General features: G+C 51.0%; 2 protein-coding genes and 1 long non-coding RNA gene across 16 annotated transcripts in view; 1 reads left to right on the top strand and 2 right to left on the bottom strand.

Annotated features, from left to right (window-relative positions):
* On the bottom strand, positions 1 to 16,867 carry TEX29 (testis expressed 29). Of its 2 annotated transcripts, none has more exons than XM_025441051.2 (6): positions 16,750 to 16,867; positions 16,528 to 16,623; positions 12,298 to 12,408; positions 1,670 to 1,739; positions 890 to 1,053; positions 1 to 168 (listed from the first exon to the last, which is right to left on the bottom strand). In XM_025441051.2, exons 2-6 carry the CDS (start codon positions 16,583 to 16,585, stop codon positions 125 to 127), a joined length of 447 nt encoding a protein of 148 aa, XP_025296836.1. In that variant the 5' UTR covers positions 16,586 to 16,623; positions 16,750 to 16,867; the 3' UTR covers positions 1 to 124. The 2 variants fall into 2 exon arrangements, with proteins under 2 accessions (XP_025296836.1, XP_025296834.1); XM_025441049.3 differs by having other exon boundaries at positions 16,703 to 16,859.
* LOC112655858 (uncharacterized) lies at positions 16,865 to 23,033 on the top strand. 3 transcript variants are annotated; one of them, XR_007405033.1, is made up of 5 exons: positions 16,865 to 17,133; positions 19,073 to 19,098; positions 19,461 to 19,545; positions 20,163 to 20,707; positions 22,714 to 23,033. It is a non-coding gene; the product is annotated as an uncharacterized LOC112655858 (long non-coding RNA). The 3 variants fall into 3 exon arrangements; XR_007405032.1 differs by lacking the exons at positions 16,865 to 17,133; positions 19,073 to 19,098 and having other exon boundaries at positions 19,105 to 19,545; positions 22,730 to 23,033; XR_007405031.1 differs by lacking the exons at positions 16,865 to 17,133; positions 19,073 to 19,098 and having other exon boundaries at positions 19,105 to 19,545.
* The window catches only part of ARHGEF7 (Rho guanine nucleotide exchange factor 7), a 126,868-nt gene continuing 121,242 nt past the window's right edge, over positions 21,064 to 26,689 (bottom strand). For all 11 annotated transcript variants that reach the window (XM_025441044.3, XM_025441045.3, XM_049099420.1 and 8 more), the window contains 3 exons: positions 24,763 to 24,862; positions 24,560 to 24,614; positions 21,064 to 23,662 (listed from right to left, as the gene is read on the bottom strand). In XM_025441044.3, the coding sequence (XP_025296829.1) occupies positions 23,540 to 23,662; positions 24,560 to 24,614; positions 24,763 to 24,862 (278 nt within the window). In that variant the 3' untranslated portion in view covers positions 21,064 to 23,539. The remainder of the gene's footprint in view (positions 23,663 to 24,559; positions 24,615 to 24,762; positions 24,863 to 26,689) is intronic.

Genomic DNA, 26,689 nt, shown 5'->3' with positions numbered 1-26,689 from the left:
AGCAGTGAAAATACTTTACTGTTTTCTCATTGTGCCCTTCCCATCACACACTGCTTGGTGGCTCGCCAGGAGGCCGTTTCAGGTGGACGTCTCTGCCGATCTTCACCTTGGCTTCGTCGTGCCCTCAGTCCTCACTCTCTTCTTTCTCCCCCATTATTGTCACAATCGCTGGATTGAAGATCAAACAAAGTGTGGGTTTTCTGCGTGGAGGTGCAGCAATCCCAAGGACATTGCATTAGGTCCATGAGCAGATCCACGCAGCATGCAAGCAGCATACATACAACGATCTACTCAAAGACAAGTTTGGTCAACGGTCTGTGTGGCCCTGTCCCCCTGCCACCAAAGGAGCAGCGTCTCCACGTCTCGTGGCCTCACTCAGCAGAAAGCCCCCGAGAAGGTGGACGTGCCTCCCTGCAGGAAAGGACCACAGCTCAGACGCAGCTCGGCAGAGCAAGCACCTGGACCCTACAGGCTGGCTGGGGGGGCGGGGGGGGCCTCCTGCCCACCCTCCTCTCCCCGTTGATCCTGTGAGACCAGGTCTCCTTGGCTGACAGGCAACAAGAGACCCAGAAAGAGCGCGTCTGCACAAACCGCCCGAGAGTTTAGGGCGCTTTCTTCTCCAACTGGCCAGGCGCTCACCTGTGAGGAGCAACAAGCAGCTGCCAAAGCCCTCCTGAGACAGGTCATAAGTACGCGCGGCGCTGCCTCCTGAGAAGCAGAGGGGCCGGCTCCTGAGCCGCTGCTCACAGCCCCGGGGCTGCCGGCACCATCAGGCCGTCGCAGGGGCAAGTGGGCGTCTGCACCACCGCCGGGAGGGCCCCGGGGCACGCCTGTCACAGGCAGGGTCTGGGGCCGAGGCTGCCCTGTGCCAGGACCACCGCAGTCTTACCGTCCTCCACCCTGCTGCCCGTAGTCTTGGACGACGGCCCCAACCCCTCTGTCTTGGACGCCAGCTTCTCACTGGATGGGGCTGCCCTGCCTCTCTCGCTGGGCTTGGATGACAGAGGGACACCCGCAGGGACCTCCTTTTCTCTCTTATGCTCTTGAAAGACCCTGACAGAAAAAGAGAAATTGAAGGGGGAGAGCCGTCCCATCCTCCACCAGGATGTCCCCTAGGATGTCTCCCCGAAACGGGGAGTTGTGCGTTGCCTTAGCCGTCCCCCCTCTAGTCTCTTACACACGCTCCACACACCCAGCCGTGAGAGGCATCCAGAACCCTGAGGACGGGGACAGGTGCAGGGACCGCGTGAGTGTGCAGGCAGGTCACACAACACAGCACCTAGAACCACTCAGAGTAGGGAAGCGGTTTTCTCTGCTGCTGCACAGAGTGCTTGACTAGCCTCAGTGGCTTCTCCCTGTGTCCTAAAGGGGTGTGTGGTTGTGGCGGGGGCACCTCGGCCCCAAGTGGCAACAATGAATCCAGGCCCTGCCCATGGACAGCCGCCACCTGCCGTGGCCTTGTGTCCTCGTCCCTGAAACAAGAGGGGAGACTGGTGTCTGGAGCAGTCTACACTGTGACTCACAGCACACCCGCACACGTCGGGCAGGAAGCCCTGTACTGCACGCCTGTCGGGGCTCCTTAACTGCTGGAGGCGGAGGCGTCATAGGGAGCCTCGGGCCCACCACCCACTCCTCGCTGCCCTGCAGGTGGCCTGCAGAAACGACTGACCTGTAAATGATTGTGATGATGAAGGCCCCGGCGATGATCACGATCAGGGCAGAGAACACCTGCACATAAACTGGAAAACAGCTTCCGTTACAAAAGTCAGTCTTCCTGCCAGTCAGGCAGTGCTCCTGCTGCCAAAGGCCTCTCCCCCACACCCTCTCCTGGGGACATGTGGAGGCTTGAAGGCACCTGGGCCACGCAGACACGTGAGGGTCCACATGGGCCACGCAGAGGACAACCAGGGGCTACCCACAAGCACAGGCAAGCAGACAACACCCTCCTCTCTTCTCTAGAAAAGCCTCTTTGCTGTCCGTAATCTGTGGCCCTACCCTGAACTCCCCAATACTTGGGTGAGCTATCCTGAGACTGCATATAAGGAAAATGCTTCTTGGGTGACAGACACGTCCCCCTGGATGAGCTTCTCTGTATTAACAAGGGGCTTCCACTGTCCCCACACCACCACATCTTCTCGAGACCCACCCCCAACAGAACCACCAGGGCCTTCACAGTGATCCTTGGGGGGTTGCACCTATTCCTGGGCTTCCCTCTGTGGGAAGGTTCTGGGCCCCTTCCACCGGGGAAAGCAGGAGTGGGCATGCATGGCCCAGCCTTCCTGTAGGGACCCTCCACCACAGGAGCCTCCCTTGCCGAGGCTGGGCCTGACTCTTGGGGTCCACGGCTCCTGGGCTCAGGCAGAGCAAGGGGCCATGTCCCGGGGCCCTCATACCCAGGCAGCCCCCATGAGTGCGCTCGGGGAAAGCCTTACAACCACCCCTCTCCCTGTCAGGAGGAGGTAAGGAGCCAGAAGACGTGATGCAAGAAGAGCTGTGGACATGGCACTCAGCACAGTTTGTGCATAGTGGTCCCTATCATGTAACTATCGTCGTGCCTCGTTCTCGCTGCTTTTCACCCTTTCAAAGAGCTAAAACTGGCTTCTTTGCAAACCCCTACCTTGAATGACAGGATTTGCTTCAATTCTCTTACCTCCTCCCCTAAACCATGTTCACCTGCCCTTAACCAGCAGTAACATTAGATGCAATGTCCCTGGGAGGTTCATTCATGTCCCAAGGCTACTGTAACAAAGTGCCAACAGCCTGTGGCTTCCACAACAGAAAGTTGGTGTCTCACAGCTGTGCAGGTACAAGTCCAAGATGGGGGTACCCTGAAGTTCTGGGGCCCCTTCCTGCCTCTTCCAGCTCCCGGGGATCCCGGGCTCCTTGGTACCCTTGGCATGGAGATGTGTCACCCCACCTGCTGTCTTGTCATCACTTGGCATCTTCCCTCTGTGACACTGTCTTCACATGGTGTTCTCCACTGTGCGTGCCATGGGCATCTGTCCGTGTGTCTTGTCTTATAAGGACACCGATCGTCTTGGAAATTAGGGGACCCCTGTACTCCAGCACCTCACCCTAACTAATCACATCTGCAAAGACCGTGTTTCTCACCAAGGCCACATTCACAGGTACTAGAGGTTTGGCCTGCAACATATCGCCTGGGGTGGGGGGACACAATTCAACCCACGACAGAAGGCAAGCAATAGCTGCAGAGAAAGCTGCCTCCCAGGCATGGGAGGGCGATTCCAACAGGCACTGTATACTCTGGACTAACCCCGAGGGTCTCGGAGAATGGACGGGGCCTCCAGGATCCTTTGCACAGGGGCTGATATCAGAAAACTGAAGGGAGTTGAAGCCAAACAGCTCAGTGATAACAACCCAAGTGCCTGGTTTTCTCACACTGATTCCAGCTCATTAAGTGATGGCCAAGCACAGGACAGGGACTCAATGGCCAGAGTCCCTCAGGGAGAGAATGGAGACCTGGTCTGTGGGGTTGACAACACACACACCATGGCAATGCACCACTCAGGAAGCTGCTTGCTGAAGGCTCTCTTCTAGTCAGCTGGCTCATTTCCTTCAGTGATACATCTCCCATGGATATGTGTTCACCTCAGTTCACCTTTCCATCTCTAGAGCTATAACAACCAGCCTCCAAGATGGCCTGCGGGGATGCTCCTGATATTCACACCCGGGTGTAGACACTTCCACATTGCACAGGGCTGACCTCTGAACCAAGGGCATGTGACAGGGCATGACTTCCTAAGCTAGGTCAAAGAGTCCTTGTGGCTTCTACCCAGCTTTCTCAGGCCACCCGCTCTGGGAAGAGGCCATCATCATGACGTAAGGACAGGCAAGCAGGTCTCATGGCATGGGAAACAGCTTCCTGTTAATCCTTAGTACCACCTGCCAGCAAAGCTGGCTGTCTCAGAGCAGACCCTCTAGCCCCGGTCCAGCCCTCCAATGACTGCAGCCTCATGAATCCCCAAGCCCCCTCCACCTAGCTAAGCCTCTAAGCTGTTGCTTTAGGCTACTAAGTTCTGAGTAGTGTGTTCCACTGCAATAACTAATACAAGGGTGTGGCAAAGGGCCTGGCACAGAGAAAGTACACTTGAAATGATGCTAAATGGAAATGATCAAACCAGGAGATATTAAGGGATGAGAAGGGAGTCCTCAAATTCTTGAATTCCAGGAAATGTATGTTCCTGGAATAACACTAAGTGTTATTTTCTCTCCTGGTTCATGGAGTAAATGCAGAATTTATGTGAGTGAAGCTGTGAAAGAGATACACACATATGGGTAATGTTGGAGTATCCAATGTCAGTATATCTTCCACATCCTTAAATAATCAAGTATTTGTGATCCTTGGTGTCAAGTTCCTGGAGGCCGAGACTGAGTCTCTGTGATCCTCTCTGCACAGGATGTGGCTAGCACACAATTAGCTATCGACACTGTGTACGATTGGTCACTGAGAAATAGCAACAACTGAAGACAGCATTATTTTCCTTAAGGAATCTCTTGGTAATTTCACCCCCAGATAAAAGTTAAAAGTTTTGAAATCATCTCAGTGAGTCCCATGAAAAAACAGAAGTCAAACACTTAGAAGAAGTGACATGTTAAATAATGTGCCCTAAATCAAGACAGAAGCATGAAGGCAAGTCATTCTCTTTGAATTCCCAATTCTTTTTCAAAGATCTAATGCTAATTCCCCAAGTTCATATTCTTAATAATACAGATTATGCCATAACACAATGTGCACTTCAAACCAGCCAATTTAAGAAGTTAGTGAAAGGTTTTCATAACATGGAATTATGTGCACAAAGAACTCATAATACCCTGTCACTGAATACTACAACTTACACAGCACAAAGGTTCACTTGCCATCTTGAATGAGAAAGATGTCAAGGAAATGAAAAATAATTTGAGGGCACAGTGAGAACCCAAATGTAGGGCTCACTGCCCAGACTCTTCCCACAGATGGCCCAACTTATCAAGCTTGAAGGAAGTCAGAAGTTAAGAAAAAGCCTAGCCCACACAACTCATTTATTAAAACTGAAAAGATGGAAAGAGGATTAATACTTGCCTCCATGCAAAAATGGCATACCTACTTGTAGAATAGTGAACCCTCTTCCCAGACAAAAATTTTTGAAGGGTTTGTATTCATTTCTGGATTCATTATAGACATTCATTATAGGTAATGTTCCTTAAAGAATAAGACTCATCCTTCAAAGTGAGTAGCAGGCATAAGGTAATATCAATGTATGTGATGTTGGATTACTGGCAGAAGTTCGAATCTGTGTGCCCTTGCCAGCCACGATCTGTCTCCAAGGATCCATCTCACCACCTTTTGTTGTTGGGGCCATTTCACTGGGACATGAGGAAATTAGGCTTACAGCCAAAGACTATGACCACAGGTGTGACCTGACTCAGGAACTGAATGTCTTCTGCATCTTCATATGTGGAAGATTGAAAGAACAAATTCAAGTGCCCTTTGGGTGTGAATGCTTCCTCCAATTAGAAGCCCCAAATGGTAAACATCTCAGAAAAACTAAGATACACAAGTGCTTAGGAAACCAGAGCCAAAAGTAAAGCTTCATGATGTACCTGTCTGTTGCCCTCCAAACAGTGAGATGTGGGTGTCAAACCACCAATGCCACAAAATGACAAAAGGATGACAAATGCAAAATGGATCAAATTATGGCCAAATGAACTCAGCTCAGGAATATCTGTCACATGCCCCAGAGAACAAGCTGCTGGATGACAGGCCACTCCACACTAGAAGACCTGGGACTCTGAAGGATCTCTCGGGTAGGATTCTAGCTAAAGGTTGTGGGTTTTACACCAAGACAAATAGAGGACAATAAACTAAAGACAAAGTGCTGTGTCTCATAGTAGCTACCCAAATGTGTGCAAATGGGCCTGAGGTTCATTAAAGTCTACAATTAATTTTCAGTGTGACATCAGAAAAAAAAGGCAGAAAAGGAGCCCCCCACCCCAGTCCCTCCTCCATAAAACCAGTGAGAACACTGGCAACATTTATCAGAATAAACTTTTTCAGAATTCTGAAAGTTGACCAATCAAAAGTTTGCAAATGAACATGTAACTGCAGTAAGAACACTGAACTATGGACATTTTATGTTGCCCTATTCCCACTTCTGCTCACCTCCAATTCCATGGTAGTCTTGAACCAATAACCCAAAATCATGGTAACAACTAGCAGCCTGTCATCACTGAAGGGGATAGAGCAGGGCTAGAGCTCCTTCAAGGTCCCAGTCCCAGAGAACTGTCATTATTTTATCCATCCTGTACTACACTAGAAGATCTCACCTGCAAAGTTGTCTTTATTTCACCTGACTTGGAGCTAATTTAGTGTGAACAACTTTTCTCAGACATTTGTTGAAAATAATCAGAGGCAATTGTTGAAAATCATGATGGCATGGGGTGCCTGGGTGGCTCAGTCAGTTAAGTGTCTGCCTTCACCTCAGGTCATGATCCCTGGATTGGGATCAAGCCCCATATTTGATTCCCTGCAGGGAGAGTCTGATTCTCCCTCTGCTTCTCCCCCTGACTCATTCTCACACATGCTCTTTCTTTCTCTCTTTCTCAAATAAATAAATAGACAACTTTAAAAAAGAAAAAGAAAAGAAAATCATGATGGTTAAATTGGCTAACAGTAGTTGGAGGTAGATACCAGGTCAACCAAAAAGCTTAAAAGGAAAATATGGGGAATTATTTGTCTGTAGGGAGGTCTGAAAAGCTGTGACATATTCCTTGAAATCTAGAAGGCAATGCACATGCCTGAGGCTGTGCACATAGTTCTAAATAGCTGAGGAGGCCCTAAACTCTCACTTCTGGCTGGCATTGAGGCTCTGTCAAAGTATAAAGAAAAGATGAAGGCAAAGTTGGAACTACCAGGCTGACTGTTGAAAGTATGCCTCAATACACACAGAAAGCCCCTATGCAAAGACTGAGATTTACTAATTCCAATAATCTAAGCAGCTTCTCCAGTTATTAGCTGACCAGTAGGCTATCTAGGCTGAATATTCAATGGTCATGTGCCACAAACAACATAGATTTTACAGCATTAGTTCAGAAAGGTCACTAAACAATGCTAAGAACAACTTTTGGGAGGCAGGAGGACATGATTTTCAGAATTGCCACATATTTTTAAATGTCTAGTTTTCAACAACAAAAAAATGCTAGATATGCAAAGAAACAAGAAAGCATGTACACACACACACACACACACACACACACACACAAGCCAGAAACTATGCCTGAGGAATGGTTTCCCTGAGAAACTGTCCCTGAGGAAGACCAGATGTTGGCTCGCTAGGCAAAAATTTTAAATTAGCTGCTTTAAACATGGTCAAAAAACTAAAGGAAACCATGTTGGAAGAGCTAAAGTAGGAGAATGGTATCTCATCAGATAGAGAATACCAATACTGGCATAGAAATTATTTTTTAAGGAACAAAACAAACTCTGGAGTTGAGTATAAGAGAAATGAAAATATCACTATAGGAGTTCAATAGATTTGAGCAGACAAAAGAAAAATATCTGTAGACTTGAAGATAAATCAGTTGAGACTATCCATGCAACAGAAAATAGAATCAAGAAAAGGTAACAGAGCCTCAGAGACTTGTGTGGTACCATGGAGTGGACCAATATGCACAATGGGAGTCCCAGAGGGAGCATAGAGAAAGGAGAGGAATAGTTGAATAAATGGCAAGAACTTCCTAAATTTGATGATTAGGATAAATCAAAGAGATCCACACCTAAATACATAATAAACAGTCAAAAGACAGATTCTTGAAAACAGCAGAAAAGAGGCAGCATTATGTATAAAAGAAACCTAAAGATTAACAGCAGATTCCTCATCAGAAACCATGGAGGCCAGAAGGCAAAAAGTGATGATAGAAAAGACTGCCAATCAGGAATTTTATACACTGCAACTCTATCCTCCAAAAATGAAGGACAAATTAAGACATTCCCAAACAAAAACAGAGAATTCATCACTAGTAGATCTGCCTTACATGAAATACTAAAAGAGAGCCCTTCAGGATGAAAGGATAGGATACTAGTCAGTAGCTCAAATCCACATGAGTAATACAGAGCATCACTAAAGTACCCAATAGACACAGATAAAGAACTTGATAAAATCCAACATCCCTTCATAATAAAAACACTCAATAAACTAGGAAGAGAAGGGAACTTACTCAACCTGACCTTTAGTAAAACCCATAGCTACCATCATATTTATTGATACAACACTGCAAATTCCCCAATAAGATCAGGAACCAGATAAGGATGAACCTTCCCACTTACTCTATTCATCATGTACTAGAGTTTCTAGCCAGGGCAATTAGGCAAGAAAATGAAATAAAATCAACTATATTGGAAAGGCAGAAGTAAAATGATCTCTATTTACAGATGATATACTTTTGTATCTAGAAAATCCTAAGTAGGTATGCCTGGGTGGCTCAGTAAATTAAGTGTCTGCCTTTGGCTTAGGTCATAATCCCAGGGTACTAGAATTGAGCCCCATATTGGGCTCCTTGCTAAGTGGGGAGCCTGCTTCTCTCTCTCCCTCTGCTTGCCACTCCCTCTGCTTGTGCTCTCTCTCTGCTAGCTAAATAAATAAATCTTTTTTTTAAGAAAACCCTAAGTAATCAACTGAAAATGAGTAGATCTATTAGATAAGTCCAAGAAAGTCAAAGGACACAAGATCAAAATACAAAAATCAAATGTATTTCTATATTCTAGCAAAATTTCAATTCTCTTGTGTATATATCTAGGATTCTACATACAATCTAAAAATCAAATTAAGGAAATATATTCATTAACAATAACATCAGGAGAGAATAGAATACTTAGGAATAAATTTAACAAAAGAAACACAAGATTGGTACACTGAAAACTACAAAATATTGAGAGAAATTAAAGAAGACCTAAATAAATAGAAAGAAAGCCCTTGTTCACAGATGAGAATACTTATTAGCAATAAGTATTATATATCTTATTATTAGCAATACTCTGCCACCTATCAAAATATCAGAAGGAATCATTTTTCAGAAGTTGACAAGTTGATTCTAAATTTTTAAAAAGATTTTATTTATTTATTCATGAGACATAGAGAGAGGGAAAGGCATAGGCAGAGGGAGAAGCAGGCTCCCTGCAGGGAGCCTGATGCGGGACTCAATCCCAGGACCCCAAGATTATGCCCTGAGCCAGAGGCAGACACTCAACCACTGAGTCACCCAGGTGCCCCAAGCTGATCCTAAATTAATATAGAAATGCAAAGAACCCATAGCAACCTAAATAATCTTGAAAAAGAAAAACAAAATCAGAGGGCTCATGCTTTTCAATTTCAATATTTATTATAAAGCTACATTAATCAAAATGGTGTGATACCAGCTTAGTGGAACAAAATTGAGAGTCCAGAAATAAACCCTCACATTTTTGGGCAATCAATTTTCAACAAGGATGCCAAAGCAACTCAGTGGAGAAAGAATAGCTTTTTAACAGATGATCTTGGGACATCTGGATATATCTATATTGAAAGGAATGAAATGGGATCTTTGCCTCACACCATGTAAGAATAGTAAGTCAAAATGGACCAAAGACATATCAGCTAAAACCATAAAACCTTTAGAAAATAACAGAGATGTAAATGCTTGTGACCTTGGATTAGACAATGGTTTCTTAGCTATGATACCAAAAGCACATGCAACCAAAGAACAAATAAACTAGGCATCTTCAAAACTAAAAAGCACTGTGCTTCAAAGAGACACTATCAAGAAAGTGAAAAGATGACCATCAGATTGGGAGGGAGTGGTTTGTTGCAGAACACATATCTGATAAAGGTCTACCATCCAGAATATGTACAGAGCTCTTACAACTCCACAGTAAAAAAAAAAAAAAAAAAAAAAAAAAATCAAAAAAATTAAAATACATAAATAAAATAAAATAAACAAACAAACAAACAAAAAACCTCCACAGTAAAGATATAATTAACCCAGTTAAAAACCAGGCAAGGAATTTGAATAGACGTTTCTTCGGAGAAGACATACAAGTGGCCAAAATGCACATGCAAAGACACTCAACATCCTTACTCATCAGAGAGATACAATCCAAACCGCAAGACAAAACTCATATCTATCACAATGGCTATAAAACAATGGCTAAAAAGCCAGACAACTAGTGATCAACTAGTGATGGTGAGGATACAGAGAAATGGGAATCCTTAGGTACTAACATTGGCACTGTCATTGCAGCTACTGTGGAAAGTAGTTTGGCAATTCTTTAAACATTTTAAGTATAGTTAACATATAATCCAGCAATTCAACTTCTGGGTAAATACCCAAGAGAAGTGGAAACATATGTTCATGCAAAAACTTATACACATGTTCCTAGTAGCATTATTCATAGAAGCTAAAAAGTGGCAACAACCCAAATTTCCATCTGCTGATATATAAATAAAATATGGCATATCCATACAATGAAATATTATTCAGCCATAAACAAGAATGAAGTGCTGATACCTGCTACCACATGGATGAATTTTAAAAACCTGTGAAAGGAGCCTGACACACAAGGTCACATATTGTATGATGCCATTAATATAAAATGTCCAGAAGAGGTAAACCCATAGGGACAGATCAGTGGTCACCAGGAGCTAGAGGGAGAGGGGAATGGAGATTGTCCAGTTGACGCATACAGGGCTTCTCTGAGGGCTAATAAAAATGCTCTGGAAGCACCAGTGGTGATGGTTGCATAACTCTGTGAATGTACTAAAAGCCGCTGAACTGTACACTTTAAAGGGGTAAATTTTATGGTATGAGAATTTTATCTCAATATAAATAACAACCAAAAGAGATAACTTCCAGTTAATTCAAGTACGGGGGTAAGTGTGGGATCCTAGGGTTGCTTGGGTCTCCCAGAGGCAGAAATAAGTAGTGAGTCTGGTTCCAAGTCTTCTGACCCAAGATCTGGATGAGAAATTGTCATCACCTTCCCAGCTATCCTAGCGTTTCTTGCAGCCTCTGATTTCTCCTCATTCTGAGAAGCCAAACTTCTTTTGCCCTAAGTGCCAAATCTTCACCATAAAGCAAGACAGATGCCCCCAGTGGCGAGGCAGGATCCCGCCGATGCTTTAGTTTCTTCAATCCTTCTGCACAAAATGTCAGGGAGTCCAGAAATAAACCCTCACACTTTAGGGCCTGTGGGATCCAGCAGCCCTGTGGGTCACACCCTGGGAACAGTTAGGAGGCGCAAAAGTTCTGATTTCCTAGAGCGGACACTCTGCATCTCAGCTCCAAGGGCTCAGCCTGCCTGAGAAACCTTTGAGAGAAACCTTTCCAGTCTCCCAGCACAAGTGTGCCCGTATCGTCTGGGGAGGTGAGGACAGAGGGTAGGAGCTGGGAAGGGAGGGCCCGGGACACGTTCTCCCCCAGCATCAGAGCTGCTGAGTGTACGTGGCCCTCGGCCAGTGTCTGAGTGCGGAGTGCCTTCCTCCTCTGGGGAGATCCTGTGTAGGCCGCCTCACTACTCATGCTTGTTCATTCCTCTCCAAACACTCCTAGAGCCAAGCACCCTCATTTCTAAAAGGGCCACAAACAGGGCAAGAAAAGACCTCAATCATCAAGTAGAATTTCTTGAGGGTTTGGAAATACTAACCTAGAAAATTCTAGAGACACAGAAGACCAAAGCGCTAAACTATGAGCAAACTGCCAGACAGCCTAACTAGAACATCCCTTCGCACAAGGCATCCCAGCTTATACCCTGCTCTGCACCTACCTCTCCAACCAAAATATGAATCCCAGCTCCCTGGTGCTTCCCTCCTCATCCATGGGAAGCAGGCCCTCCTCTGAGGGTGGCGGCCTCTCCCCACTCCCACAGCCCCTCATCCCAGGGCTCCCTGCTGGCTCCACCCCCAGGCACATCCCAGACCAACGGGGTTGGGGCACACAGCTCAGTGGGGCCTGCTTTTATGCTGCAAAGAAGCCTCAGCTGATCTGACCTTGTACACAGCCAGTGGCCAGCCCCTCCCAGAACCAGCTGCTTCTGCACCCCCAGCATGCCCAGGGGGCTCCTAAGGACCCTTCTTAGTATCAGGTGGATTCCATCCACAGTGAACTTCATCGGCCCCATTTACCCACCCCAAAGCTGGCAGTTTCCATTAATTCATCAGAGTGATGGGACCAGGGAACAGCAGAGGTCACTCCAGCAGGGGAGGCCGGAAAGGGACGCAGGCCCGTGGGCCTCCATGGTTGCTCTGCGGGCCCGGTGCGTATACTTACTGGGGACTGCTTTCTCATAGCACACGCCTTTGTAAAAGCAGCACCCAAGCTCCTTGCAGCGGTCCCTGGTGACATTGTAGTCACAGATGTCGTAGAGAGGAATGTCACACACTGCAAAGCACAGACATACAGCCGTCATCACTGAGAACACAGCCCTGCCAGGAGCTCCAAATCCCAGGGCCTGGGAGGGGGCATTCCAGGGCTTGCACTGGGGGACGTGTGATGTATTTAATTATGCATCACACAAATCTCACTTTGAAGATCTAGAATGAATTAGATTTCTGGAAAAAAAAATCATGTCAAGTTAATTACAGACAATGATGCGGGGTCCTCTACTGATTAAGGAGATAATGTGTTTCCCAGAACACGCGCCAGCATCAGCGCTCTGCAAAGAAAGGAGAAACAAAGATGGGATACGGTGGGTGGATATCGGGCCGCAGGGTGTGACATGTAATTAATTCCTTCGGAAGCACAAGAGGAGTGAAAATTATCAACTGAGGCTGAAGATTATCCCAGAATTTAAAAGTTGATTCAAAAGGACAGAACGTGAAATGTCAGTTTTGACCCAAAGAAAGCAAAGCTGGTACGCGGACCGGCGGTGTGGCAATGCCCGTCAGGCACCAGTTCTGATGAGCTTCCAGCTTGAAGGACACGATTCCCCTAAGCGGCAGCAGTGGCAGCTGCCCTAAACCCTGGTGGGGCCCCCCCGGTGTGGAGGGAGGGGGGCAGTGGCCTCCAGGGCATCCCATCCTTTACCCAGTTGTGTCCCAGACACGGGGGCCCCACAGAAACCCACTGTGCCTCCTGTTCCTTCTCAGGACCTGTGGCCAGGATGCCACTGCAGGCCGAGCAGCACCAGGCTGGGCAGGGTCGGGAACAAAGAAGCCCGTGGTCACCCTCCTGCACTGAGGCCCTCCCCCAGAGCCCAGCAAACTGGGCAGGTAAGGCCGCCTCCCCCACTGCCCATGGTCACCGAGGCTCAGTCCCCCTGCAAGGTGTTGTCCATTAAAGGGCATGTCACCTGTGCCCAGCTTCACAGGCTTCAGATGGGGTCCCGGCTACAGGGAACTCCCTTAGGCCCTCAGGGTGGCAACAGGTGGAGCACACCCACCACCGCTGTGCCTACAGGTGACTCCCACATTGTTGAGAGTGGGGGCCCCCACAGGACCTCCCCTGAGGTCTTGATGCATTTTTGTAAAGTCACCCCCCAAGAACCTCATCCACTTCTCAATCCCTGGAGCAACCCCTCTGTCCAGCTGTATGGCCCCCGAGATACTGGGGTCAGCTGAGGCTCCCTTAGCTCCATTCAGGGGGCAGGTCAGTGAGGCTTCATGGAGACATCCCAGAGCCCCACACTGACCATTGAAAAGCATGAAAGGACAGCCCGTCATGTGACCATTGGGCACCAGAAGTGGCATCTCCCGCCGCCCCCACCACATGCTGCTTGGGGGGAATGGTACCCAACATTTCTGTGGGCAGGGCCCGGCCACTGTAGCACATGTGGCACCCCGGGTGTACCTGTCTCCTCACGCTCAGGCCCCCACGTCCACCACGTCACAGCCAGGGCAGCCCCAAGCTGCCCATGACATCCAGGGAAGGGCAGGGCCCAGGTGAGCAAGGCAGCCAACCACGTGCCTCCCGCTCTGGAGGGCACAGGCCACACAGCCAGGTCCCTGGGCTCACGTGCCCTCCCCCTGCTGTCGGCCATGTGGCCGTCAGAGCCCGGTCTTCTCTGCAACGCGGACGGGGATGTGTCTGCCGTGGGGCTCGGCTGTGGAAGGAGTAAGCGCCGCAGAGCCTTGAAAACAACGTACTGCCTTAGGGCTCGGGATGGCCCGATGTGAGCTGCTGCTTTATGGTCGGCAGGCCGACCGGGGAAGAGGGCACCCTGGCTGGCTCCCCAGTGTGAGACCCCAGGGATGGTCTCTCATCTTCAGGGCAGGCTGTGCCCGGCACACAGAATGCACACAGTGAAGGCGTAACCCACGGGCCGCCTGGATAAGGTGTAACGAGCAGGACAGCACGGAACTGGGCCCCAGGCCAGCACCCTGACATCTACTGGGTGGACCTGAGATGTGCCCCCAGCAGCGCCTAGTGGCCGGGTGAACCCCTCAGTCTCCCCACACTGGCCTGGAAGCACCTGCCAGGTACAGCGAATAGAGCTGAAGATGGCAGCCCCCCCCCGGCCCCCGCCAGGCCCCCTCAGGAGGCTGCCTGTCATCTACACAACCTGCACTCACTCCTTCGTCCGGTACATTCAGTCCGAGGCCGTGCATGCCTTCAACAGCACACAGGAGCCCCACCACCCTGCCACCGGCCAGGACCCTGCAGCAACAGGCAGGACGACAGCCCAGACATGGGGGACCTCCAGCCCTACACCTGAGAACAGGACCACGGGGCGGGCAGCACTTCAGTGGGTTAGCCCAGAACCTGGGGGGGCCTGGCACAGAGTCAACACCTGTGGGTTGGGCTTGACAGCATCCTTGGAAATTTGTAAAGGAGGGTCAGGCCACACCCTCCCAAGGCTGCATCCTGGAGGAAGGAGGGGGAGGCCCGGCCAGGGTGGGGTTGAAGGTCTGAACCAACGGGCATAGCAGGCTGATCTGATCTTCAGACCACCAGCATCCAGCGTGGTCCCCTCCTGCTGCCCACCTCCCACACCTGCCCAGATTCCCACATCTGCCCACCCTCCTCTACCTGCCCAGCCCTACACCTGCCCAGGCCACAGCAGCCAGTGTCCACAGAGGCACCCTGCAATAGCAAAAGCACCAGGACTGGCTGCAGGAAGGCTGCTGGGAGGTGCCGACAAAAACAGCCGTCATCTGTTTATCAGCAAGTCTCAGAGCAAAAACATGTGACAGCCCCATCAATGTCTCCAGAAGGTGACACCGACGTACTGTCACATGCTTACATTCACCCCCACACCCTAAAGTATAGGAATAGTGATTTATGGTAGGTCACTGTGAACCAGGAGAACAGGGCCCTCCTGCTGATCAGAGAGGACAAGGATGGCCTCCTACCCAGGTGGGTTCGCACAGGTGGGAGCCCAGCTTTCCGGGGTACACGGAATGACCAGCCTGCTCTGCCCACAGCTGGACAAGGGGCACCCGGCTGGCCTCAGGAGGGGCGGGCACTGCTCTCCATCCCCACCACACCGGGGCCCTAGGCTCACAGCCCTGAGGTAGAGGCTAGAGAGGCTGAACATTCCTGGCCCTGAGAACAGACTGTCCCCATGCAGGTGCTCCTTGCAGGACTCTCGAGGGGGTGACGCCAGGCCAGTCTCCTCTCTTGCCGGTTCAGTGCCCCCAGGTGCAGGCCACCTGCCTCCTCTGTTCGGGGCCTGGTGGATCAGAAACCACAGCCTGGCTTGGAGCCCAGGCCCGGGGCCCTGGGACCTTGAGCTGGAGCCCCTGACCTCTTGTTCCCTGGCAGCCCTATGTGATGGAGCCCCACAAGACTGGCCCCAGGAGGGGCGGCCAGGGAGGGTGAGCCCCCCTGCTCAGTCCTCGGATTTCTGCCGAGCAACAAGAAAACTCTCTCACAGAAGCCTGGCCAGCCTAGAACCCTCCCTAGTCAGTCCAAGCTCCAAGTCAAATAAGAGAAACCACATTTCTTTTCCTTCTGTTTCCTTATCTTTCATCACAGAAATACGTGCATGGACAAGCTCACTTGAGAAGGAACGTCACCGCAAGCATGCATGGCAGGAATGGCCCTTCCCTGGTGTCACACGGTCCCCAGTGGTCTCGTCCGTGCAGGATGCACCCCCCCCACACCCCACACCCTCATGTGGTTCTCCGTGGCCACATGTGGGTGCGCACACCCACGCTCAGACAGCCACCATTTCCCCTAGTGTCCGGGATGAGTGTCCGACCGCAGACCCCGGGCACCCAGAGCAGGGAGGTAGGCTTTCCTGTTGAGAAATGTGTTCTCTCCAAGAAAAAGTGGCTCTTGTGACATTTTGAGGTGGAAGTGTCTGCTTGGCAAGTCACAGGGAAACATCTTTGACCCCTGAGCCCCGGGAGCCAGCTGGACGTGTTTCTTATGCTGAACAACTCCGGCTCAGGTGTCTCTACAGGGACACTTGCAAGGAAATGAAGACTTCACGGCATTTTCCTGCATTATTTTTAAGAACACACATCCCTTTGCCCCCCCTTCCCTGGCTCAGCCTGGGGACTAACTGCGCCCCCTGGGGTTTGTGAACCAGGCTCCACAATGGTCTTTCCCTGTTACCTGCAAATTTCTTCAGGAGGTGTGAGGGGGATTTTTTGAATTCTGGTGCGTATCTCATTGTAGCAGTCGAAGGACAGACGAGGGGGTCAAGGGAACCTGGGAGAGAGAACGGGTTAGCACAGGTGGGCCCTCGGGGGCTTGCAGCCATGGCTGGCACCAGGTGTGGGGGCCTCACCTGGCGACCATGTCCCCAGCCGAGCCCCCTCCACTGGTCCCTCTTACACTCCAAGTGGACAACTTTGGATCAAACAAGAAACTGGCACCTCCTCCCTCCACTACTCCCACCAGCGGAACGTGAGGCCAGTGGCAGGCCCGCCCTGCCCACTGTGACGTCACACAAGCCCCCTGACATCACAGAGGGGGCAGGGCAGCGATGCTGATAGGGCTGAGGGGGAGTGGAAGGGCCCCAAGCGTGAGGTGTGGGGCTGTGAACCCACCCAAGACCCTTTCCTGCCTACACATCCAGGCCTGGCTTTGTGTTCTGCCCTCGCTCCTGGGTTTTCCTTTGGGGGTGTCCATGCTTGCTGGGATGCAACAGCGAGCAAAACAGACAAACTCCAACCCTCAGGGATGCATAGCACCATGGAAGGAGACAGACCAAGTCAGGTAAGGCATGTGCTGCAGAGGAAAAGCAGAGCATGGAGTGGGGGCTCATTCTCTGCTTATGTGAGGTAAGCTGGTGGCCTCAGGCTTACATAGCATCTGAGCAGTTTGGGGAGGAAGTGAGGGAAGGCATGCAAGCCTGCAGCAGCAGCAAGTGCAAAGGTCCTGGGGTCAGGCAGGCCTGGCCAATCAGAAACACCAAGAGGCTGCACACTTGGGAAACCTGAGGACCCAAGTGGACAGGTCTGGCTGAGGCTGAGATCCCCAGGGCATGACAAGCAGCCAGGGGGCTGAAAAGCCATCTGTGTGCCTTGGAGAAGTAGCCTGCTGGGGCCACAGTAACTTCATGGGGCAAGCCTGGGAGGTAGGACAGGAGGGAGGCCTGTGCTCAGGCCAGAGAAAGGTATGGGAGCAGTGATGAGGCCCAGGTGGCCTGGGCCACTGGGGCAAGGAGCAGGGACTCCCGAGGGAGGGCTGGGTGCTATGGGACTGCAGGACACAGTGGGAGGGTTGTGGGCATGGCCAGCCTGCAGGGTTAGGACTGCCAGAGGCCGAGCCCTGGGTGGTGAGCTGTAGCCATGGGGAGTTAGTGGAGCCTTGCACTGGGCTGTGTCACTGCGGCCCCGGGAGCGGTGTTGGGAGTATCAAGGACCCAGCTGCAGGGAGACATGCAGGAAGACAACCTGTGACAACCAGGCCACAGTGGAGCAGCGGGTGCAGGAGCCAGGAGTGCATGGACAGCCAGGGTGGCCACCTGGGGCGGGCAAGAGCTGGGGTCAGCAAGGAGCCGGGCCCCCAGTGAGGGCTGCTGAAAAGCCTGGGGTCGGTGGTGCCCCTCCCTTCCAGGACATGGCTTCTGTCCCCCTCCTCCTCAGCCAGAGGATCTGGCCTCTTGGGGCCATGGTTTCATTGTAACACGAGGGGGACGACAGTCGCAATGCGTGGCTGGTGACCACCATGTGGTAGTGCCCACGTCCAGAGGGCTTCCAAGGGCCCCACATGCGAGCCTGGCACCCAGGGCACATGATTCACGTGCAACACGCTTCACCCGCCCGAAGGGCACCATTCAACGGTCAGAACAGAGTCTGCAGCCATCATGACCTATGGAAGGACGATTCCATCAGCCCAGAAAGACGCCCCGCACCCATTAGCAGGGCCTCGCCATGCCCACCACCCACCCACACCCACATGAGGTGTGGTCTCTGGGGTCCGGCTTCCATCATGTACATGGTTGTGGGCTTCGTTCACTGAGCAGCACGTCGGCACCCGGCTCCTCTGGAGGCCGGACAGGGTGCAGGACATTTGCCTCGTGTCCCTTCTGTGGCTGACCTCTGCTGCTGCCGTGGACCAGGGCCTCAACTATGGGACAGCCCAGCGTTCATGTTAGCCTCAAGTCCCGTCCCCAGGGAATGACGAGCAACCGCACCTAACACTTCATTTTAACTTCTGCTGTTGTCAACGGTGAGGCCTTCCCAGGGGCAGGGAATGGAGATGTTGTCCTGGGTTTCCCACCAGGATCCATTACACCTTCCAAGAACTCTAACCACTAGCCCCTTACTATCCCTGCAATCCCCTAACCCCCAGCAATCCCCAGGCCTAGCCCCTGGAAGGTGTGGTGGGAAGGGCAGGACCACAGTGGGCCTGGCTCGGAGGGCATGGGGTGCTCCGGGAGTCCTCCCTGGGGGCAGGGGCAGGGGCAGGAGCCCAAGGGGAGGAAATCTGCCCAGGGGCAAGAACAGGTGGTGTCAAAGGAGAAATCCCAGAATTAAAGCAGCTCTGTAAAAGCTCATGTAAGAGCCAAAGGATGCAATTTGCCATGTTTACAAGAAGGAAACTAGGGCTTCCTTTCGATCTGAGGAACCAAGTGAGGGGCCCTGGCCGCTCCTCCCGACCATCCTCCACACACCATGACCTGTGATTCTAGTCCCTTCTCTCCCAACAGGCCAGGGGGCCATGGAGCCAGGAACGGTAAGCAGCTCTGGGGGCCATGCCCATCTGTTCTTACACAACCTCAACGTTCCCTGTACAAAAAGGCCTCAGGGGCGCCCCAGAGTGTCTCACGACTGCTGGCATGGGGCTCCCAGACACGACACAGATGCCATCACACACCCCCGCCCCCACCCGGGTCACAGCCGCGGCAACGGTTCACTCTACCGGGGCTGGGCCAGAGCCTTGCCAGCAGCCCCCAGGGATGGACGGGACAGCCGCCTGGGCTGAGCACTACGTGCTCAGAAGCAGTGGAGGGACAGAGGCAGGACCGAAGAGCATCATCGTGGCTGGTGGGTGTAGGCTGCCAACGGCCTCCTTTCTGAGCAGCCCATTCCCCGCAGAGTCCACAACACGGCCATGAACGCTCCGCAACAGAGGAAAGGCCGAGCATGGCATACGGATCTCAACTCCCCTTTCTGAAAAACTGTAAGTGCCAGATCATCAAGGTCATTTCTAAAACACCTTCTAGGAATTTGGCAAAGTTCATCAAAATTGAGGCACATTTCCAGAACTTAAGGCTATGGCTGTGACACCTGTGTGCACACAGGACATTCACTGCCCCTCCCAGGCGCCTACTAGTAACAGGGCACTGGAACCAACTGGCACAACCGGGCGGAGACAGGGGGTGGGTATTCTCGTGGCTGCCAAGCGCGGGGGCAACGTGCACGGCCCTGCACGGGAAGATACTCGGGACTCTAAGGACTGTAATCCATGTCCTCAATCTCCCTCGGATTTTTCATGGTGTGTCACCGCGGCCCATTAGGCTTCCCACAGGGATTTAAGGTGGTGGCATGTACAGCAGTACATGGTCCGCGCACTCTCGTGTGTGGGCAACAAAACCACGAGTTCGCATTTGCTCGAAAGAACAAGGGAGGAGACGCGAGGCCCGTCACCTGGTTACCATCATGGAGGCAGGGATACACGCTCCTTCCCTATGTGCGCACGTTCTGTGAAGACTAGCAAGAAAAACACCTAAACTGCTTAACCCCAGTATGATAAACAATTTGAACCAGAGGCCGAGGTAGCTCACATCCTATTCACAGTGCCTCAACACAAGGGACTTCCTGCCTCATGCCAGTCGGAAATACTGGAAACCCTCCCAGCCCTGGACACCCGCAGCTCGGGGTGCTTGGTGCCTGGGCACCCGACACACAGACACTCTGTGCAGCAGCTGCCTCACCTGCCACCCAGCGTCCAGGACATGCGGCCAGGTTCATGGCTGCGGGGGTGGCCTGCCCTTTGGGGTGTTGGGGGAACAGTAGAGGGATGTGACAAACATGAGCCACCATGTGGGTGCAAGTTACAGCAGCACCAAGCAAGACTGGTCTTTCTGCAGGACACATGTGCCGTCACTGGTCTCCCAAAAATCTGGGAGAAAGAAGACAAGATAGTGGTCACCAAGTCACCCGACAAAGTTTTCTCAGAGCCCAGCGACTGTGCAGTGTACCACTCCGCTGCTCAGGGCACGGCTGGACACCCTGAGAGGGAAGGAGCATCACCCGGGAACATTTTGCCTGCTGCTGGTGTGGCCACGTCTGCTCGGAACCCGGGCTCCAGCCGCTGACCCGGACAGAGGAGCCATGGGAGGGTGGGCCAGGGAAGGGCAAGGCTTGCTCTCAAGCACACAAGCATCACACGCCAGTCCTACGAGTGCCATGGAAATCCTGGGACACACTTTCCCTTGTTCCACCCACGAGGCGGGTTACTGAGTGTCTTCCAGAGTCAAAGTTGTTATTCTGCCTCATGGTGCCAGCTTCCCTTTCTTACCTACAACCTTCCTTTTCCTAATCTGACTTATCTTCAAATATTCCCAAACCCTAGATTTTAAGGGCAAACGTGGTTGTTCCAACATCAAAAATCTGCACCAAAGTATTTAAAAATTTAAGTCAAAAGAAAGCGTAAAGGTAACATGCACCAAAAAACCCCACATCACAGCAGAGAAACTGATGTTGTAACATAAGGAAATCGGTTTAATGATTATGACAACGTAGCAGGAGTCAACACCAGGAGAATCTGTGGCATTTACATGACAAGGCCCCATCTCTGTGCATCCCAGAGACGCAAAGTGGGGGCAGTGGGCAGAGCACACAGAATCAGCAGTGCCCCCGTCCCAGGGCCTGGCACATGCGCAGAGAGGCACATCCCAGAAGCACAAAGGACAGTCTGTACATCCCAACATCGTACAGAAATGCCAAGTGCGTTCTCTCCTCGCCCTTGGGGTACACAGAGCCCCTTCCACCCACCACCAGCAATCCCAGCCCCTGGGAAGGCCTGGCAAACATGAGTGCTCTATTTACAACAGGACATGTTGGTAGGAAGAACGGTGCTCAGACTCCGCTCCCTAAAGAGCTTCCTAAGGTACCAGATGTGCGGGAAGACAAGGGAACGTATCCCACGAGCACCCCCATGGCCCTGTCAGAGCAGGTGCAGGCGGGAAACACCTTCTTACTCAATGCTTCAGTCAGCTTAAGGCAGGTTGTAGGAGACCCGTCCTGGGATGTGGCCGGCAACACAGCCCATTAGACGGGGAGAAATTGGGGAGTGAAGGCTGTCCCTGAGTCCAAGACTGCAAACTTTGGCACACTCCGAAGAGTTTCCTACAGCAAAGGGCTTGTGCATCACCAAACTCACAGTAAAATAGGGCTTCCTCTAAAGAGGCTCTCTCTTGCCTAGTCCTAGCACTAGTAAGCAGAACATCAAGTGCAGGAAGCAGAGAATTCTACTGGAAAGGCTGCAGGAGGGCAGGCCAGGGCTGAGCCACACACTACCCCTGCTGGGGGCATAGCCAGGAGGGCCCAGCTCAAGCCACTGCCCGACAGCATTAGACCTGGGTGAGAATCCAGCAAGCAGAAAGAGTCCGAAAGTCGCCAGCTCAAAGGCATCAAATGATCCCCATGCAGGTAAAGGGTCACTTGACCTGTAGATTGCAAGGCCCGAGTCACACCTGGTACCACACAGGCATTTCTGAAAAGTTTGCAAAGCACAGTGCTGCCATTTGGTCTTAAAGACAGAACACTTGTTCTATGGAAAAGTCTCTCAATGCAAAGCTGACCTCTTCAGAAGAGAGGAGCGGAAAGCGCGGCTCCGGGGCACGGTATCCTGCCTACAAGGAGGGATGAGCTGGCTCCAAGGCTGCGGTTCCTGCCCAGGGGCCCTGATGTCCCCAGATTCCCAGCCCAGAATGGTCAGCAGAGCTGGGCTCAGGCAGGCTTCCTCCCTGCCCCTGCTGCCATTAGGTATTGGGGGGGGCAGGGGGGATATACCCACATTTAAACTGATTACTTGAGGCAGAATTATATTGCTTTATTCTCACTGCAAGAGGGAAAGCGTTCTTTTTCCCGGTGAGCACTGAAGGCTTGCTGCACACTGATGGTAAACAGCTCAGAGTTTACAGCGGCCTGACAGACGACTTGCACTGGGCCCTTGCTGAGTCAGCTCACAGCACCCCTGGTGGGCCTCCATTGGCCTCAGTGATAGGTAATAAATACTACAGTTATTTACAGGGTCTCATAGAGCTTTCTCTTGGGGGAAGTGGGGAGTGGGGGAGGCAAACAGTACATTTTGCCACCTTATTAAACCCGCCTACACGTGTAGGTCTGTTCTCCCCCAGGGCAGTGAATGCACACCACTGAGCCGCTGTTCTCCTGAAGCGGACAAGCGCGGACACCAGCAGTTGACACGATGCTGTGCAGGGGACTTCCTGGGACTGCTGGCTGACACTCAAGTCCCCCTCACCAAGTCAGGGTCCCTACCGCGCTTGGGTCCACTGCACGTCGGTGACAGCAACACTGCTTCAACAGAAGGCTTTGGAAGGTATTAAAGTATCTTTGCAGGTGTAAGTCAGATTACATGGTCATACCAAAAAGGAGGTCAGTCTAGAGCACACGGGGGCTACAGTGGCAGATTACAAAGCAGGTGTCTAGAAAAGCATCCGGGGACCTTCACGCCTCTGCTTCCCAAAAGCAAAGGAGCCAAACTTGCTATTTGTGGGACCAGGAAGGTTAGTGGGAAGGGAATTCTAGCATAGAGGGTCAGCCCAGATACAACAATCATGGATGTGCATTCAAAACAGGGTATTTACAAGAAACATGTATATATAATTATTTATATATATCTCAATAAAAGCCAGAAACACCAGGTTTGGTAGTCACTGCACTTATTGCAAAATGAGGTAATAGAGATGTTAACAGCGTAAAAATAATGCAGTCCAGCCCCCAGGGTCCACACCTCATGTTTGTATTCTTCAGGAACAGTGTGACTGTTTCTATTTGTGTGATAAACTCCAGCTTTTCCATGCCGGGAAAGCAAGATGACTTTTGTCCAGCCTTGCCCCATGGTCCTTAAGGTCACCCTGGCTAGGGTCATGGGGCTCCCGGCTTGGTCTCTTAGCTGGTCTCAGAGCAAGAAGCAACGACATTCCTCAGAGGTTGGTCTCATCCCAGGCAGGGTCGTTCATGTTCTTGAGAACTTTCCTCACCAGCTTCTCTAGGTCTTTGCGGGCTCTCTGCTCCTCCTCCAGAGATTTCTTCATCTTTTTGTTATCCTGTAAATGAAGCAGACCACAGGAGACTGACTGTCTTGGACACAGAAGAGGACTTCCATTTCCCAGGAGCAATCCTAGGCTGGAACCTGCCATCTTCACACAGACACTCCTGGGAGCCAGGACCAATCACAGATGGAAGAACAGCCCTAACCGTGGAACGAGAGAATTCCCACATAACACGATGAGGAGAACGGCTCAAATTTACCAAAGGAACAGCGGACATCTTTCCACATATGCAATGATCTTAAAATCTCTTTACAGAAAAATGGTAGCAGCAGCGGAAAGGATGCGCAAGTAAAGGAGTAGAGCTTTCCTTCCACACTTTCACCTGCACAAACACGTACCCACTGCAGAGTGTCCCTTCAAACGCAGAAGAGAGGCACCTGGAAGCCATGTTGAAACAGAGAGGTTGGCCGAGTGCGTGTCCAGGCACAGAGCGCACCACACCCCACCCCCCCCCCACCTCGCATGCAAGGCTCACCATGAGCTCCTCAGAGACACAAGTTGGTATGTAACATACTTTATCCAAAATATGCAAAAATACAAAATACACTCAGTTGCTTAGCCAAGTTCACCTGACTTCTTAAGAACAAGGACCATGTGTTACGTCAGCAAGTGTCGCAAAGAGAATCTCAGTAGGATTTTCAGAGGTTTTAAATGACGATTCCAAAGGGACCTCAGAGGACTTGATGCCAACAGTACAGTACAAAGTTTGAACAAGTCACTTTAAAAATGTACCTCCTGACCTGTCCCATTCACCGGGAACCAAAGTGACCCTGTAACTGAGAGGAAGGACGGCCCTTCAGTGCTACTGTGCATATGGATGAGTGGGCTTGCTTTTCATCCGCTGCTTTCCTCCCACCCGGTTACAGGGTTAAAGAGCTGGTTATGACTCACCTGTCTCAACTCCTGGACTTCATCCTTTAATGCATAGACCGTGTCGACAAGACTCCTGAAACAGAAAACGATGAACACCTGAGCTAGGATGAGACACAGCAGCGCTCCAGCTGGAGGCACGTCAAGCCCTCCACGCTAAAGTCCCGGTTAAGGCCAGTGCCCACCCTGACATGTGTGTGTGTGTGGGGGGTGGGGTTGCTTACTTCTCCTCAATCACCGTCTGACCGTTACTCTTCGTTTCCTCAACTATCATTTTCTCCTCTTCTGGAAGCAAAACTTGTGGAGCGGACTCTTTGCGCGAACCTATGTCATTAAAACAAACACACAAACCCACAGGTGAATGCACTGGCAGAATTGAAAACCTGACTTGACAACACAACTTAAAAGTTACTATTAAATCCCAGGGACCGTGTGTTACAAAACTCTATAAGATACAACATGGAAAGACAGCTTTTACCAATTTTCTCCACTTCTGCCTAGAGAACTCAGTCTTCCTCATGCCTAAAGCATCTAGATGCAAGGAAGCACCAGCCTTTTGGCGATTTATTAAGCTTCGGTTCCTGAATCGGGATCACGGAGCTTTTAAATCCTGAAATCTTCCACAGGTAGCAAGGTCCTGAACCCAGGGCCCTGGATGTTTTGGAATAAATACCAAAAAACATTGGGAGGAACACTGAAACCAGCCAAAGTTTGAGGCAGCTTATTCCGGGCACATTAGGAAGGTAGGTCAGATGGGCACGCACACAGAGTGCTCACAAATGCTGGCGAATACTGAACTCTAGAACAAGATTAAAATAAACACTGAGGCACGTGGTTTAGAAAAAGATTTATTCTTTCATGAAAACCTAATTTGACATTTCCTGGAACATACACATTTTTCCAAATGGAAGGCGGTAAACCACAGACAACACCGAGGAAGCACTGCGTGGGGGCCCTATCCCAGGAAGCCTGCGCTGTGGGACAAGTCTTTGAGAAATCAGGAAACCCAAGTATCTCACAGGGAAGAAAGGAGATTCAAGTCTTTTTGAAGGATACAAGAAAGAAAATTTGAGGTAGTACTTTCTTAAAGGTTATACAGCACTAGAACATTTATTGAGAAATATAAATGTTTGGTTTGAGGGAGGAACGCACCCCCCAGGATACAAACACCCACAAGTGGTATTTTGACAAACATTTCTCCATTAAACAAACACACTTGCTGTCTGATAGCTGCTAACTGATTACGGAGATGCCGATACAATCCGCTGGTCTCCCGGCTGTGCCTCCTCACATCACAGAGACGTTCACTAGAACACCGTCTTAAAGATACAAGGATTTAAAGATGTTTTAGCATCCTCGTATCAGCTCACACTCCTCTGACCAGGACTAGCAATTACCATCAGAGCCTGCCAGCCACGGGGCTCACAAGCAGCATGCCACAGGGAACAGCACTGGAGTGTGCCGGCCACAGGGCCTTGGCCTAGATTCCCCCGGTACCATCTGGACGTCTGCGAGACCTGCTCCGTTCCATCACACAGCCAGGGAAGGGTGTCAAATCCAAGCACACCATGAAACGTAAGGGCAGGAACCAAATGAAGCTAGGCTGCTGACCTCCTCCTGTCATCCAAGCATGAGAAGATTAAACTCTGGGCAAGTACCGCTGTATGCCACACGGCCTGAGCTCCAGCACACACACGTTTCTATAGCAAGGAAGGAAGGGCCCCCTCGGTGCATTGTAACTTCAGGACTATGGTCAGATGGAGCACTTGGGACTTCGTCACGACAGGCTGGGGTATGGGGGTGCATCGGCATGGTTTCAAACAGGACTGTCCACTGATGCTCCTCTGTTCACACCCATCACTGCCAGGGACAGGGAGGCGTCGCTCTGTTGTACCCCTCACTATGGGGCTGCCCTACCCACCCACCCTATCACAGTCACCCATCCACAAAAGGAATTACTCTTCAGACAGAGTGAAACATCCTCAGAGGAACACGTTTTTAAAGACATCACTGCTAACAACTGCCTCCTGGAGGATCACCTATTCCACATGCCACGGCTCTGTGACGGATTGCAGGCACGTTGTCTTCTAGGCCCTTCCGGGGCTTCTGGGCCACACCGGAAAATACTGCTCAGGAAGGAAACTGGTATGT

The sequence above is a fragment of the Canis lupus genome, chromosome 22, assembly GCF_003254725.2.
Source record: "Canis lupus dingo isolate Sandy chromosome 22, ASM325472v2, whole genome shotgun sequence".
NCBI classification, from domain to species: Eukaryota; Metazoa; Chordata; class Mammalia; order Carnivora; family Canidae; genus Canis; species Canis lupus.
This window is presented reverse-complemented; position numbering and strand designations above follow the sequence as displayed.